The 17,902-nt window shown below is 20.9% G+C and overlaps 1 protein-coding gene across 4 annotated transcripts in view; it reads left to right on the forward strand.

The window, feature by feature from the left end:
- Positions 1-17,902, forward strand: part of LOC122500907 (myb-like protein P) — a 197,279-nt gene that overhangs the window by 14,895 nt on the left and 164,482 nt on the right. The window contains exons 1-2 of one of the 4 annotated variants that reach the window (XM_043610101.1): positions 15,412-15,438; positions 15,654-15,662. The exons of 2 other annotated variants lie outside the window; for them this stretch is intronic. Coding sequence is in view for 1 of the 2 variants with exons in the window: in XM_043610084.1 (XP_043466019.1) it covers positions 15,625-15,662 (38 nt within the window). In the remaining variant the exon portion in view is untranslated. Of the gene's footprint in view, positions 1-15,408; positions 15,663-17,902 lie in introns of those variants that run through there. One more of the 4 variants, XM_043610084.1, reaches the window with a different exon arrangement.

Consider the following 17,902-nt stretch of genomic DNA (forward strand, 5'->3'; position numbering starts at 1 on the left):
CATCCCAAAAATCATAAAATATCACGAGTGTCACAATTAAAAAAATAAATATCTACAAAGAAAATATTTTTCAAAAAAAAAAAAAAAAATACACTTACATTTCCAAAAATATTCAATTTAGTTAAAATTAGAAAAAGTTAGAAAAATATCCAAATAAATGAAAATTCAAATTTAAAAAGTTTAAAAAAATTGTTTTTGTTAATTTATATCAAATCAATAAATAAATTTTTTAAATCAAACGAATAACAATAATAATTTATTTATTTTATTATTTAACCAAATTGAACTTAGAATATTTATTTATATTTACTATTATTTATTTATTTAATATAAACTAACAAATAATTTTTAACCAATTTTGTAAAAGAATAAGTTTTTGGATTTTTTATTTAATAATTTGAAATTTTGCATCTTTTGGATTATTTTGACAAAAAACATTTCTAAATTTTTAATAAATTTTTTTAAAATTTATTTTATTTATAATTAAACTCAAGATTTTCTGGATTATTCTTATTTTTATTAAATTTTATTTGGATTATTCTTTATTTTATTTTATTTAATTAATTAAATTAAATTTTTTCAATCAAAAAATTAATTAATTAAATAATAAAAATAATAAATAATAATAAACAAAATAATAATAATAATAAATAAATAGAATACATTGAGAATTTTAACCCTATTGGTAGTGATAAAAAATAATCAAGAAATTCAAGACATTCAAGAAACGAACGAAAGGGAAAAGTTGTAGAAAGTAAGAAACAGATAAATGAAAAATAAAAATTAGTGCATTTTATTCTTTTATTTCAATATAAAATGAAAAGTATTGAAAATGGCAATTGATTTCAACAAGTGTTGTTATCAGTCAATCCACATTGAATATTATGATGTAGAGTGTGAATAATAAATAATATAAAAGAAAAGAAAGAGAGCCGATGAATATCGTGTCACTCTTGTAGAAAGGTGCAATGATGAATAAACCAGAAAAGAAATAAAATGAAAAGAAGAAGAAGAATAAGAAGAAGAAATGTAGGATTAGCTGCGCTATGTGAGGGTATAGATAAGAGAAAACTGGTTAGTGGTTAGCCGACATTGATTTTCTTGAGGTCTTATTTTTCGCCCCTCAAGAATTTACATCAAAAACTTGAAAAGATGTCTGATGGGAAATTCTCAGAATGATATTATAAACTAAAAACCTAGAAATTCTCAAAACTCAAATATATCCTATAGTAAAATGTTTATTATATTCAATACTAACCGTAATTTGTCACACTGATTATGATAATATTAATAATACACGAGAAACTATTAATTTTACTAAAAAAATTTTTGATAAATTTTTACAATTGAATAAAAATTAAATAAAAATAATAAATAAAAAATTGCTATTAACAATAAATTATTCAATAATAATAATTATAATGTTATAAATATTATATACACTAATTACTAAAAATAAAACACTAAGAATAATTATTATAATAATAATTATTAACTACTAAGGAACAGTGAGATAGCTCAGCGGCTTTAGTGCCGGACTCGCGGCAGCGAGCGCTGAGGTTCGATTCTTCGCAGCTGCGGATTTTTTAAATTCATAATTTGGTTACAAAATTAAATTCATTTTAATTAATTCATTAAATAATAAACGAATAATAAATAAATAATAAAAATAAATTCATTAAATAATTCTTTTCAATTAAATTCACTATCTAAATAAATTATATTATACAAACGTGTTATAAAATAAATTAGATACTAAAACATCACGGTAATTAGATAATAACACAAAATGTGTTTATAAAAATTTTGCAAGAATTTTCTTTGAACGGGAGGAAGTAAAATTGCATGTTGCCGTTGAAGGTATATAGAGGAGAAGTTTGCGACCGGAAATTTGAAATAGAAACATTAAAAAGTCTTTTTCCAGACAGGTAAAATTAATGTAGCAACGTTAGTCCGATCATGTGCGCAGCCTCTTTTGCTCATTATTATAAACGAGAAATGTTTTCGTTATTTTTTCTTTTCTTTAATTTTTTAATTTTTATTCTTTCAATTTTTATTTTATTCTTTTTTCTTTTTTTTTAAATGTCAAGTGCGTATCTTGGCACGATTGAGCATCTCGTCAGCTCAGCACTTTCTACATAGTTTATATTGCCGTCGCGTTCCTATCAGACTGCAGTTTTGTTGAATGATAATGATCAAAGAATAAGAGCAAAAGAAAAGCTTATACGCAAAAAAAATGACACTTGCTATTTCTTTTTTACAAGTTGATATATTATTATACTCGAAAAGAGTTAAATTTTATTTCCATATATATGCGGCATAATTGCTAATAATTTGTTCAATTTTTTTTTTTAAGAAATAAAATCATTTATTTCCAGTTTTAAACAAATTATAACAAAACAGGAACTAAGGAATTTTAAATATTGGAAATTAATGATTATTTATTATTATTTATTATTTTGATTATTATTATTATGATTATTTATTATTTTAAAATATAATAAATGAAATTAAATTCATAAATAAATTAATCTATCTAAGTAAATTAATGTCTACATGAAACTTAATTTATTATTACTTATTTGTTTATATAATAAAAAAAAATGTTTTGGATACTATTTACAATTTACTAGTATTTATTTAAATTTGTTTAAATTTTAAAACTATTAAACAAAGTTAATAGTTAATATAAAAGTATTTTTTAAAATTTGTTTAAAACTTGCAATAAATGGTTTTAATTCTTCTAAACTTTGAACAAATTGTTTGCAATTACGCCAAGTCTTATATTATTATATTTATTATTTTTATTTATTTAATAATAATATTTATATAATAATATAATAATAATAATAGGTACTTTAAAGTAAAATTTCAAAAAAATGTTAACAAATTGATAAATAAAATTAACATTAAAAACATTGAAACTGAAAAAAATTAAACTTGCATTCTTAAATATTTCAAAATTTCTTTTTAATAACAAAAAGAATAAAATATTTAACAGAAATTTGTAAACAAAAAAAAGTACACAAATCAATATATTCAGATATAAAATTTCAATTTTCATACAAAAAAAAAATTATAAGTCTGTACAAAAACGTTAATAAATAAATTAATTCAATTAATAATTATTATTAATTTCAATTTTCGGAAAAATATAAAAATTTAAATAGAATTTCACGAAAGAATTCAATTATTTTCTAAAATTTTAATAAATCCTTGTAAACAATTCAATTACTTTTTTAAATAGTAAAATTTTTACAAAAATTCAATTATTTTAAAAACAATTTTAATTTGATTCCTCGGAAGATTTCAATTTTTAAAAAAAATTTAACACATTTCGAAAAAATTCAATTTTTTCTAATATTTTAATAAATCCTGCGAAAAAATCAATTATTTTGATAAACAGTAAAATTCTTCGCAATAATTCAATTATTTTTTTAAATAGTAAAATCTTTACAAAAATTCAATTATTTTCAAAACAATTTTAATTTAATTCCTCGGAAGATTTCAATTTTAAAAAAAATTTTACTACATTTCGAAAAAATCAATTTTTTTCTAAAATTTTAATAAATTCTTCGAAACAATTCAACTATTTTTATAAATACTAAAATTCTTCGCAGGAATTAAATAATTTTTAATCGAATTTAAATAAAATTACACGAAAGAATTTAATTGTTTTCAAAAATTTCCATAAAATTCAATTTCACACAAGATTTCAAATTCTCTAAAAATAATTCAATTATTCACAAAATATTTCTAAAAAATTCTATATAAAAATTAAATTACTTTCAATGCAATTTTTAAATATATTCGTCAAAAAAATTGAAAGAATTCAATTAGTTTCCAGAAATAATCAAATTCTCGTGATGAATTCAATTATTTCCAATATACTTAATTTTAATGAAATTCCTTTAAAAAATTCAATTATTTTTGAAACAACTTTAATTGAATTTTTCGAAAAAATTTAATTATTTTTAAATATTTCTATAAAATTCTTCATAACAATTTAATAATTTTTAAAAATTTTAATAAATTCTTCGAAACAGTTCAATTATTTTTATAAATAGTAAAATTCTCAGCAATAATTCAATTATTTTTATAAATAGTAAAATCCTTTGTAGAAATTCAATTCTTTTCAAAAAATTTTTAATAGAATTCCTCGAAAGAATTAAAAATTTTAAATATTAACATAAAATTCATTTATTTTCCAAAATTTCAATAAATTCTTCGGAACAATATTCAATTATTTTTATAAATAGTAAAATTCTTCGCAAGAATTCAAATATTTTCAATATACAATTTTAATGTGAATAAAAATGTTAATAAAAAATACATAAATAAAAATGTGAATAAAAATGTAAATAAAAATATAATTAAAAAAATAAAAATTAATTTAGATAGAAAAAAATAAATATTACAATAAAAGAAAAATATTATAAATACTTCATTGTTGATTGAGAGAAAAAAATTATTCAACCCCCACTTTTTTACTTACTCATTTTATTAAAAAAAAAAAACAAAAATTTGCATAAAACTAAAGGTTTGAATCGCGTAATGACGTGCGAAAAAATGATTTGAAATTCACCTGCATGAAAACGATTATAATGAGCTTTGCGATCAACGATAAAACTTTATAAGCCGTTGTTAAATTTATAATATCACTTCCCGTCACAAAACGGAAACGCATAACGTCGCGGATTGAATAACTATTATATGAACACGACGACGATTGCCAATATAATTTTTCTTGTTTAATCGTGACTTGTTTATCTTTTGATATATCAATTACAAAACATAAATTTTCACATTTTTTACACTTTTAATTTCAGAAAACATCTGGCAGGGAATAATAATAATAATAATCATTATTATTATGTTTATGCATGTACTTTAAAATGTCAAGAATGTTATGTTTCTATCTGAATGAAGCCACCAGATTCATTCATTTAATCCCGAGTGCAATATATACGTGCAATGTTAAAATAAAGTTGAATGAAAAAAGAAAATAAAACCCATTTGCGTATTTAAACAGGATTTTTTTCTTTTTTGATAAAATACAAATTATTTGAAATATTATAAATTTATAACGAGTGATTATTTATTTATTTGTCATGAACATGTGACAGAAATGGTATCCTGTTTAATATATGTTACTCAATAAAATGACTCACTCACAATAAACGTATATTTCTCAATATACTCACATATATGTAAACGTGAGGACATTAAACTCCTGTTAATTATTATTAATTAAAACTGAATTTTCTCGTATACCTTCGACAGGTAGAATTTAAGTTCCAGCTCTATGAGAAGGAAGAAGAACATTCTCCCTCATTTGGCTGTGTAATTTCTTTTTTACCTCTTTCCTAAAGTTACTCTTTTGCATTGTGTTCGACATTTTTTTTTTCGTTCAGAGGTCACGATCATGACAAGAAGGAAAATAGCGTAATAATTATTATGCACTGTTAGTTATTTTATATACGATGAATAGAAATAACAATGAACACTTCTCACATACGAAAATAATTATTTGTTTCTCAGATATGATGATGATGATGATGAGCTAATAGATTTTTTTTTAATGAGAGATATTTTAACTGTATAATAAATTAATTTTGTTTATTATTCACTTTGCATTTCGAGTTTTCTATTATAAAAAAGTTACTATTTTATTTTGTTGCTTGTTTTATTGTTTATTTTATTTCACAATTATTTCTCATAATAATTTATAGTTTATAAAATTAAATCATTATTTTCTTTTAAATATAATAATAATAATAATAAAAATATAAATAAAACTACCGAGTGATAAAGTAAAAAAATTACAATCAATAAAAATAATTTTAAAAAAAGTAATAATAATTATTATTATAATAATTAAATAATTATTAAATAATTATTAAATAATTATTATAATAATTATTATTAATAAACTTCAGGGCTCGAACCAGTGAAAGTATTTAAAAATACGGACTTTATGGACCAAAGATGAAAAAAATTTTTAATTTCAAAATTTAATTATTTATAAAAATTCTCGCAATACCTATTGCTTTTAATATTCAATTATTATCTAAAATTTTAACTGAAATTAATTTTTAAATCAATTTTTGTAAGAAAATTCTACTAGAATTCAATTATTTAAATACAAATAAAATGCAAATAAATAATTTATTGAATAATTGAATGTTTCTTAAAATTCAATTCCCATAAAGAATCGTTATCAACAAATTTTCAAGTAATTGAATTCTATTAACGAATTTTAATAAAATTCCTAAGAATTTTATTATTTCTGAAAATAATTGAATCCCTAAGAAGAATTTTATTACTTTTTTAAATATTTAATATTTAATTTTAATATTTAATTTTTCTGAAGAATATTATTACTCTTGAAAATAATTGAATTTTTGCAATAATTTGTAACTTTTACAAAATTTAATTTTTTTCCCTGTTTTTAACTAAACATCTTCTATAAATTAATTATTTTTAATAATTTTTGAAAAAGTTTTTTAAGAATTTTCAAATTTATTTGTTTACAATTCAATTTTACAAAAATTCAATTATTCGTAAATTCTTCGCAGTTAAATATATTAGAAAATAAAAACTTTAAAAATAATTTCAAAAATAATCTGCAATATTAAAGTTTCTCAAAAAAAATTAATTTCTCAGAATTGTTAGTTAAAAATATGAAAAATTCAAATTTTCAAAGATTTTAATCTGAAACCTTTTCAAAATTCAATTATTTCTAAAAATTTACACTCTAATGCTTTTAAAATTGAATTATAATCTAAAATTCTAACTGTAATCCATTTTTAAATTAATCTCATAAAGAATTTTATATATAAATTTTTAAACAACTGAATTCTTTCGACGAATTTCAATAAAATTTTTAAGAATTTTTTCTATGAATTCGATTAAAATTGTATTAAAAATAATTAAAATTCTACAATAGGTTTTATTATTTATATTAAAATAATTGAATCGCCGTAAAAATTTTATTATTTATGAAAATAATTGAATGATTGCGAAGAAATTTATAAAAAAAGTTTGTAAATAATGAAATTCCTGTGAAAATTTTTATTATTTTTTGAAAATAATTAAAAGTTTGTGTAGAATTTTATTACATTTTTTTAAAATAATTAAATTTCGGAGAAGAATTTTGTTACTTTTGAAAATAATTGAAATTTTGATAAGAATTTTAAAAAAATTTTGGGAAGAATTTTATTAGTTTTGAAAATAATTGAATTTCTGTGAAGAATTTTGTTACTTTTGAAAATAATTGAAATTTTGATAAGAATTTTAAAAAAATTTTGAACGTAATTGAATTTCTGCGAAGAATTTTGTTACTTTTTAAAATAATTGAATTTCTGCGAAGAATTTTTTTACTTTTGAAAATAATTGAAATTTTGATGAGAATTTAAAAAAAATTTTGAACGTAATTGAATTTTTGCGAAGAATTTTATTACTGTTTAAAATAATTGAATTTCTGCGAAGAATTTCATTACTTTTGAAAATAATTGAATTTCTGCAATCATTTAGAATTTCTCCAAAATTCTCCAAATTATATAGTACAATTTACGAACTTTTCGTTCTTTACATATACAGTTTAGAAAATATTTTCGAAAGAATAGAGAAAAATTCTAGAAAAAAAAAGAAAAATTAATTGAAAAATAAATAGAAATTATTTCTAAACGAATATAGTTTCACTGTTCGCGCGCGAGCACGATTATAATTGAATAATAATCAACTATTAAAGAGTCTAACTGCACTCGCGGTTGTTTCTGATTTACCAGGTGAATTGTTGTTGTGTGTCTTCTCCTCATTAGCATAGAAGTGAAAATATAAGTGAAGGACACATGTCGCATAAAAGATGCTCTTTTCGATTGGCGTTTAAGTGGTTAATTAACTTCTTTAATACTTATAAGAGAATTCTCTCTTTATTTTGTCCTTATTTATACTTTTCAAAACCTATATAATCAAAAAAAAAAAATAACCGTTACCCACATATTGACTTTTTTTTCTTTTAAAACGATGATTATGATGATGAAAAACACAAATTTTTTTTCTATTTGAAATATTAGAATAATTTTACTTCCAGTTTATAAAGAAAACGTATAATTTTGTATATTATAGAAATTTTCTAATAAATTATCAGTAAATCATATTTATAGTAAATAGAAAATTTCTTTCTGTTTAAAAATAAAAACAAAAGTAGGAACTTTTATAAAATTAATTCGTTCTCGATATTTTCTAATTATAATTATAAGTTTATCAAAATGTCCTTAATTCATTTTCTTTCGTTATTTTCTCGAAAATTTATTCAAAAATATTTTTTCAATATATAAAAATTTACTTTTGTTTACTTGTTTTTTTTAGACTAAAATTTTTTTCTAAATTAAATTTGGTTAATTTTAATCTTCAACTTTAATTTTTTCAAGTTTAATATATTTTTTTAGTGGAAACTTTTTTTTAATTTATTCAACAAGAATTTTTATTGATTAAAACTTTTTCAATTTTAAGTTTTGTTAATTAAAACTTTTTTAAATTTAAGTTTGCGGTTAATTAACAATTTCTTAAATTCAATTTTTAATCAAAACTTTTTTAAATTCAGTTGCTATTAATTAAATCTTTTTTAAATTTAAGTTTTGTTAATAAAATCCTTCCTCAAATTTAATTGTTAAATAAATATAAACATTTTAAAGTTTCAAACAACTTTTTTAAGCAATAACTTTTTTAAATTCAATTGTGGTTGATTAAATCTTTCTCAAACTTAATTATTTATTAAAAAAAAACTTTTTAAACAACATTTTCAAATAAAAACTTAAAATGTTGTCAAGTAAAAACATTTTTAAATAAAAACTTTCTTAAATAATAATTTCATTAAATAAAAAGCTTCTTTAAACAAAAACTTGTTAGAATAAAAATTGTACTAAATTCAATTCATTTAAAATTAGAACCTTCTTGAAATTTAACTTTTCCTTAAATTTAAATCTCTTTAAATTAAAATTGTTTAAATTTAAATATTTTCAAATTAAAAAATTAAAATTAATTAAATTTAAAATTGTAAACCCCTTTTATAAATTAAAAAATGTTCTAAATTTAAATTTAAATTGAAAAAAATGTTTTAAATAAAAAAAAAGATATTCAGTTTCGATACAAAGAAACTTGGTATATATAGAGTGCATTTCAAAGTCTTCATCGTGCCTGGCAATAAAATAGAGATTCTATTTGATCTTTATCCTTGATTTTAAATGAGATTAAATGAAAAACTTTTGAATCACTGCATTCTTGAATGTAATCATGGAAATTATATGGCCAGTGAATGTCTCGCAAAACTATCTCGATATATACTATAATTATAAGATCAACTTGGTGAAGAGCGAAGCGATCTAAGATGATGGTTAAACCCCATTAGGCAGATGCTTCCATTTCTCCCCCTCTCACCCCTTTCCAACCCCCCCTTTTAAATTACACTCGCGAGTATGACGTTAGCTCAATGATTATTAGGTGAATTGCATTTTCTAATGGAATTTTGCTGGTCACCTGCTATAATTTATTCATTGATAACAATAAAATATATTTTACAAATTATCCAATTGTACGTAAATATCTATTTATTTGTTTATTTAAATGTAAATGAGATATAAAAAGAAGGAGGTGAATTTTAAAACATTTTTCTCTGTAAATTCAAATTTACAAAATATTAAAAATATTTTTAATTACAAAATTTTAATTTTAATATAAATAAATAAATATATAATTATATATATATATATATATCCATAAATATAATTATATATAAACTATAATATTCATAATCATAATAAATAATCCCTGCAGCAAAAATACATATAATATCAGTGGAGGCAGTCTGCCATCCAAGAAAAAAAAATTTACAATTCAAATTATTGACTTTTCGAAAGGATCCAATTCAATGAGCCACATATATAACGGTTTGTATTCCATCAGCAGATAACGATATAGATAACGGTCCAGGGAAAAATATTATACATAAAATCAGAAATATTCAACTTCATTCATAGAATATTATGAATATTATGTGTTCCGCTCACTTTGAGATTGGTTTTGGAAAATGGAAAAATTTTAAAAAGAGAATTGATTTAACGTGAGAATTATATCATTGTCCAGAAAAAATATACGAAGAACTGTATCTAACGGCTATTGTTTCACGAATTATTGTTAAAAAATTGTGTAATTATGAATTATTCAAAATAAAAATGTATTTAATAACTACTATATTATTTAAATTAATTCATTTTTTAATAATAATGAAAATGATAATAAAAATAAAAAAAAATTATAATAATAATATTATTACCTATTATTATTATTATGTAATTAAATTGATTTGATTATTAAGAATTGAGATGTCCAATGAAATTCTGTCATTAAAAATATAATTATCAACCACGAATCAAACATTATTTCAAATTAAGTATACAATATTTAAATTAATTATTGTTTAATTAAAATTAACATAATTCGATAATTTTTTACCTAAAGTTAAATTAACTATTATTAAAGTAAATTTAAGTTCATTTAATAATAAATTAATTAACCCAACAATAGTTAAATTACCATTTTTTACAACAATTACTAAAAAAATAAAGTTTATTAAATTACTTTTAAGTTAAGGTTAAATTAATTTTATTATTATTATGAATAAAATATATAAATAAAAATTTAGTTCAATCTTGAAATAAAAAATGATATTAATTAAAGTATTATTTTATTTAATTTAGGTTAATTGCTTGACTTGTAAATTAAAACTAATTCAATTAATTATAGAAAAGAAATTTATCATTCGCCGAATTAACGCCGAATGATCAATTAATTCAATTAATGTTAAATGAAAAATAAATTAAGTCAATTATTTTAAAAATAAAGTTAAAAGTGAAAACAATTATTCTTAAATTAAAGTTAAGTTCATTCAAATAATTTTAAATTAAAGTTGACTTCACTTTGCTATGTTTTCATTTAAATTACTTTAACTATTGTTAAATGTATGTTAAGTTAATTAAACTATTGTTAAATTAAAGCTAATTTTAGTGAACTATTTTCAATTTAAAATAAATTTAACAAATGTTAAATTAAAATTAAGTTAAAACAACTAATGTTAAATCAAAATTAAGTTAAGTCAAATGTTGTTAGATTAAAGTTAAGTTAAGTCACAATGTTAATGTCCATTTGGGGTGTTTTCATTTTAATTACATTGACTATTGTTAAATTTAAGTTAAGTTAATTAAACTATTGTTAAATGAAAGTTAATTTAATTCAGGCATTTTCAATTAAAATTAAGGTACGTCAAATATTGTTAAATTAAAGTTAAGTTCAGTCAACTAATGTTAAATAACAGTTAAGTTCACCTTATTATGTTTTCGTTTAAATTACTCCAACTATTGTTAAATGTAAGTATAGTTAAGTCAAATATTGTTAAATTAAAGTTAAGTTCAGTCAACTAATGTTATATTAATGTTATGTTCAATTCAGTATATTTTCATTTCAACTACTTCAACTATTGTTAAATGTAAGTTAATTAAACTATTGTTAAATTAAAGTTAATTTCATTTAACTATTTTTAAATTAAAATGAATTCAACAATTGTTAAATTAAGATTATGTTAAGTCAACTATTGTTAAATTAAGTTTAAGTCAAATGTTGCTAAATTAAAATTCAATTCATTCAACCATTGTTAAAATAAAGTCAAATTTATTTAACTATTCCTCTATTCTTTTATTTTAAATCAATTCAACTTTCGTTAATTTTAATTTAAGTTAATTTAATAAGTATTTTTTTAATTAAAATTAATTTTAGTATTCCTTAATAAAATTATTTCAACTCTTGTTAAATTTAAATATATTTAGTTTAACTAATGTTAAATAAAAGTTAAGTTCACTTTATTGTTGTTAAATTTAAGTTAATTTTAACTTCATGTAATTTAATTATTGACAATTTATAGTTGATTCGATTATTTTCAAATTTGAATAAAAGTAAATTTAAATATTTTCAAGTTAAAACTAATTAAAATTAATTAAACTCAAACTAATTTATATTAAAATTAAATTTGTTTCTTAGACACGATATTCTAAAATAATAAATAAATGAATAAAATTCACCGTGGACTATTATTTTGAAAATAAAAAATTTAAATTAAACTAACTGAAATTTAAATTTACTAAAATGAAAATGAATTAAAATTAAAACTAACTAAAATAAAAAATTAATAAAAATTAATTAAAAATTACAGTTAAGTTATTAAATTAATTAAATATTAATTCAACTATTGTAATATTAACATAATTATCAACTGCAGTTAAATTAATTTTTAAAAAAATCACTAATTAAATTTGCGTATATTTAAAAAAAAGTAATTTCTAATTTTCACTTTATTGTTGTTTTGGAATAAATTTTAGTAAATTTTATGCTATGTAAATTTTGCTCTCCTTACAAATGTTTTCTCAGCGAGCACGAGAGAGAGGCGGGCTGCCTAATGGTAGGCGTAAATACATAATAATATAAAAGCGAATGTATGCAAACCGCGCACTATGGTAAAGTATCATATGATTTGCGCACGAGAAAGTAGACCACTGTGAATGAGATAACTATATTTTTCTTTTGAGAAGATAAAGTTGACAATGCTGATGTTGTTTTCTAGACAGTAAAACGAGCTATTTTGCATAGCAGAGATAATTGAGGAGCCGATTCAAGAAACACGATAAGACTTTCCAAGACGACAAATTACTGATCCTTGAACAATAATCAAACTACATTAAAAAAGATATTTAAATTAAAATACATCAACTTTTTTTCGAAGAATTAAATAATTAAATTAAAAATTTACTAAGAAATTTCCATTCTCCAAAAAATTACTACTTACTACTACTACTACTACTACTACTACTACTACTACTACTACTACTACTACTACTACTACAAAAATTCAACGAAAAAAATGGCAATATAAGTTTCATACACATTTTACTAGATCTGAACGATCTGAAGATCTGATTAATAATAATTCACTCACCTATCTAACAATTGAGTTCGAAATCAAAAAAGAATGTAAAGAAAGATAAGACATAAAAAATATACCACTTCTGCAAAATGTCCCAGAAATCAGTGATAATATACATACGACATTCAAGATAAGAAATTAAAAAATTTTCGTGTTTTTTCCTAAAGTGAAAAAAAATAGAAAAAATTATTATTAGTTTAAAATTTAAATAGTCAATTTTCGAAAGATTTGATATACTTTGTAGTCTTTGTTTTTACTTCATACACACAGGTGTTTTTAGCCGAATAATCATATGAGTCAGAATGTTATTGAAAGTCTCTAAAATCCTTATTGACAACTTGATAATATTCAAATTTCCTTCTCATGACAACAATACCGATAACTCAAAATATTTTAGTGACGAACAAATTTTTTTCTATCAATATATTTAATGCAACTATTTATTAGAAGTATTATTACTATTACTATTTTAATTGGAGTTGTTATTACTACTTTTATTTGCTATTGCTATTTTTATTGCTAATGCTATTGCTGTTATCACTGGCAGTCTAAATTAAGGGCATTTAAAAATGCTGGCAGTGTCAATCAATTGCTATTTTTAATTTATACTATTTATCAGCCTTGGTACTTTTCCTAAATGCTAGCAGATTAATTCAGTTGTGCTTACAACCAATTGTAGTAAAGCTACAACTGGTGATAACCAACAATGACAATAATAGCTATGGTAGTTGCTGTCAATCGTTATTAATATTATTAATTATAAAAAAAGTTTGTTAAAATACTAGTTCCAGTCAATAGTTACTTTAACCATCAGTGGTATGTTTATAACTGGTGGTAGTTTGAGAAAATGGTATAATTAAAATCGCTGATTGTTTCAGTAAGTAGTATACTCAAAATCGCTGGTACTTTCAGCAAATTGTTATTTTATCAAATGGTGTTAATAATCACTGGTAATTTGAACCAATGGTACATAAAATCGCTGGTAGTTTGATTTAATGATATTTATAAATGCTGGTAGTTTCAGTCAATCACTATACTTTTAGCTATAGTGGTATTTTTAATCGCTGTTAGTTTGAACAAATAATACTCAAAACCGTTGGTAGTTTCAACCAATTGTTATTTTAACTGACGATTTTTATAATCGCTGATAGTTTCTGCTAAAAACTTATCTGAATCAAAAGTGTTAATAATTACTATGGTAGTTCCAATTAATTGTTACTTTAACCAGTGGTGTTTCTAACCGCTGGCAGTTTCGAATATCGACTATAGTCGATATTCGTCAAAATGATTGAACTGACAGCGAATTTCAGTACCATTTACTAAAATTTTTATTTTGACCGCAATAACGACAATAATTGCTGGTAGTTTTTAATTAATGGTAATTTTTAAACGCTGATGGTTTCAGTAAATCTTTATTTAAACAAAAGTTTAAATCAACGGATTTCAATCAAATTTTAATCAAATGCTGTTTGAAATTTTTAAGTTTTAAACTAATCCTAATTCTAATTTCTGCTAGTTTTAACGACACAGTTTTCTTAAAAGTATCAATTTATACTAAAGAGGATCAAATTGATGGCAAAAATTTGGATCAATTTTTGATTTGATCCATAGTTTTGGTATCAATTCGTTGTAATTTGATACTTTTAAGTTAACAGTGCAATCTTTATTGTCAATTTTATAATCAAATTTGTTAATAACCACTGGTAGGTTCAATCCATGATTGTTAGAAGCAAAAATAGTTTTAACGGATTTGGGTATTATAATCATCAGATAATGATTATAATACTCAAAACATTCGTTGAATGAAATCATGTATTTTTATATTTTTTTTGTCTCTTCAGATTTAATTTATCCAGAATCGACTGTATTGTAATTTATAATTCGGTATCTAGAACTTTTATTATTAGTACTATAATTAGAAATGTATATTTTAAATAATTTATGCCAAAAAATAACAATTTGGTACAATATCGTTTTTATGGTGATGAAAAATAGCGTATATTTCAGTCAATTTCCACTTTATACCAAAAACAAAAATCAAACAAAGGGGTGAGTTTCTCCCTTCCCCTTCGAAAAAAAAGATTCCAAAAAAAAATCACGGAAAATTCGAGGAAAATTGCCGTTCAAATATCGTTTATATTAGAAAATTATGACACCTGTTATTCACAATTTTACCTATTTATTATCCTAGAAACATCGCTTATTAACCTGTATAAGTGTAATATATGTTTGAGAATGGGGAAGTTTTTACAATATAATGACTTTTGTTGATTTAGCCCTCGTTCAATTGGGATTGGTTGATACGAGGGCACGTGATACCTTTAACGGTCATGATGGGTCGTGCGTGACGGCAGCCGGCGCACCCCAGTATGTTTTCGATCGGTCGCGCGTAATGTAGAACTCAGGTGAGAGAAGTGCGCTAAAAATTTATCATTTTTACGATAATATAATTATATACAAAAAAAAAACATTTCTAAATGTTGCCATTATTATTATTAGAGTATTAATAAATAATTAAAAAAAAAAAAACCAAACAAAAAATTTTTATTATTAGTAGTGGAAAATTTTCAGTTGGAAATATTTATAACACAATGGGATTAAATTTACGTCGTCTTTTCAGCAAATCACGGTGAGTCTTTGTTGTGTATAATCTTGTATAAATATACGATTTTGTGTAAATAAACAACATAATAATTGGAGCATTATAGCGCAATCACTTTTTTTTTATTTCATTTAGATTAGCAAAAAATAAAAATTTCTTCGCGAAAAAAAATTTTTTTTACACTGAAAAAAAATTTATTTTGATTTACATATCAAGTAAATAATAATATATAAATATTAATATATTTAATATCAAGTAAATATTTAATTGAATTAAATAATTTTTAATTAAATCAAGTAAACCTTTAATGTAATCAAATCATTTTTATTTGAAAAATATTTCTTTTTATCAAATAATTTTTATTCAAATCAAATAAATATTTCCTTATATGAAATAATTTTTATTTAAAGCAAATAAATATTTCTTTCTATCAACTAATTTTTATTCAAATCAAATAATTTTTTTTAAACCAAATAAATATTTACTTGAATCAAATAATTTTTATTCAGGTAAAATAAATTCTATTAGAATCAATAATATCAGTACTTGAAGCAAAAAACCATTTTAACTTTTAAAAAATGTTTTAATTTTGAAAAATTTTGAAATTTTTAAACTGAATTTTAATTTCTGTCCATGTGATCTTTTTTTTGTTCAAATCTCATAAACAATAGGCCAAAGAACGATGATAGAGAAATGACATGTAATTTTTATTAATACCCTATTTCGAAATTTTTGAAAAATTCCTAATTATATTCTAAAGGTAAATTTAGAATGAATTCTAATTATCACTGCGATAATAATTATGTTATGATATATGAAAGCAATAAAACAACATTAAGAAGATTTACATTCATGAAGATAAGAAAAAAGAAAAAATTATTCTATTTCGTGACCTTGAAAAAAATCAAGAATTTCCCCCTCTATAACATAGGCTGTCTAGTATAAAATATAATTTTGTTTCAAGAAAAAAAAAATTCATTATGCATAATAAACAATATTCAAAAGATGTAAAACCGGTTGTTATAATGACATTTAATTAATTTTTTTTCTTTATATTACTTTCGACTTTGCTTGAAAGTTCTTGAATATTTAATGTATTTGAAAATTTTCTTTATTGTTATTAAATATTTGTTTATAATTTTATAAACTTTTTCAAATTTATAAAATTATAAACAAATATTATACACAATTTTAATATTTGTTTATAATATTGCGTATGTTAAATATTTATATAAATAATTATTTATATTCTATATTTTGTAATAAAAATAAATTTGTATTTAGGACTATATATCTATTTAAGTCTTTATTATAAAATAATTTAAAAAAAACGCTTTTAACAGAAACCAAATAGTTATTAAATTTTTTATTTATTTATAATTTTCCTAATTATTTATCCGTCTTTTTCTAATATAGTTATCAGCTTGTTAATTACACTTATACAGGTGAGATTTCTCATGTGGAAGTTGTCATACTTTCCAAGAATGTAAATTACACGGAGAAAAAAATGAATAACTGAGAAAACAGTTCATACTGTATATGTAATCTGGATAATTGTGATTATAATCTTTAATCCATTATTTTATTGTTTCAATTTCAAAATAATCGAATTTATACTTTTTTAATAGGAATAATTTCGAAGAATACAATAGGAATACTATAAGCATTATATTATATTATAATATAATATTATAATATATTATAAATTATATTACCTATATTATATTTTAGGTACAATACTTAAGGTATATCTATCTCATTCCAAGAATAATCCAATTTTCTTCGTGTTAATTTTTCTCTTATCAAATAAAGCCTGTTGCAATAATGCAGCACTGCATGTATACAATTTCGATTTTGTTGATATTGAAATTATAAAAAATAATCTTAATTTCTTTTTATGTTATCAAACGGAAAAATTTCCAACAAATTTTCAGTTTTATTAATTCTTATAAATGCCTCGAATTACGTAATGTATTTCTATTAATATTTCTCTCTAATTGTGGATTTTAAAAAAATTCAATTAATTAGTACAGAATAAAAATTTTATTAATTAGTAGTATTCTACTATATGATTGGTAATTTTCTACTAAAAATTAAATAGTTTAGACTATTTAATTCGTGCTCGAAAGTAGAAATTTTAGTAATTAATGGATTTATAATAATAAATTAATATTTTACTATACCAATTTAGTAGTTTTCCACTATAAAAATTGTTAGTCGTCTACTATACAAAAGTGGTTGTCTAATACTAAAAATTTGGTATTTTC

Source organism: Leptopilina heterotoma, unplaced genomic scaffold (genome assembly GCF_015476425.1).
Source record: "Leptopilina heterotoma isolate Lh14 unplaced genomic scaffold, ASM1547642v1 Lhet_103, whole genome shotgun sequence".
Lineage (NCBI taxonomy): Eukaryota > Metazoa > Arthropoda > Insecta > Hymenoptera > Figitidae > Leptopilina > Leptopilina heterotoma.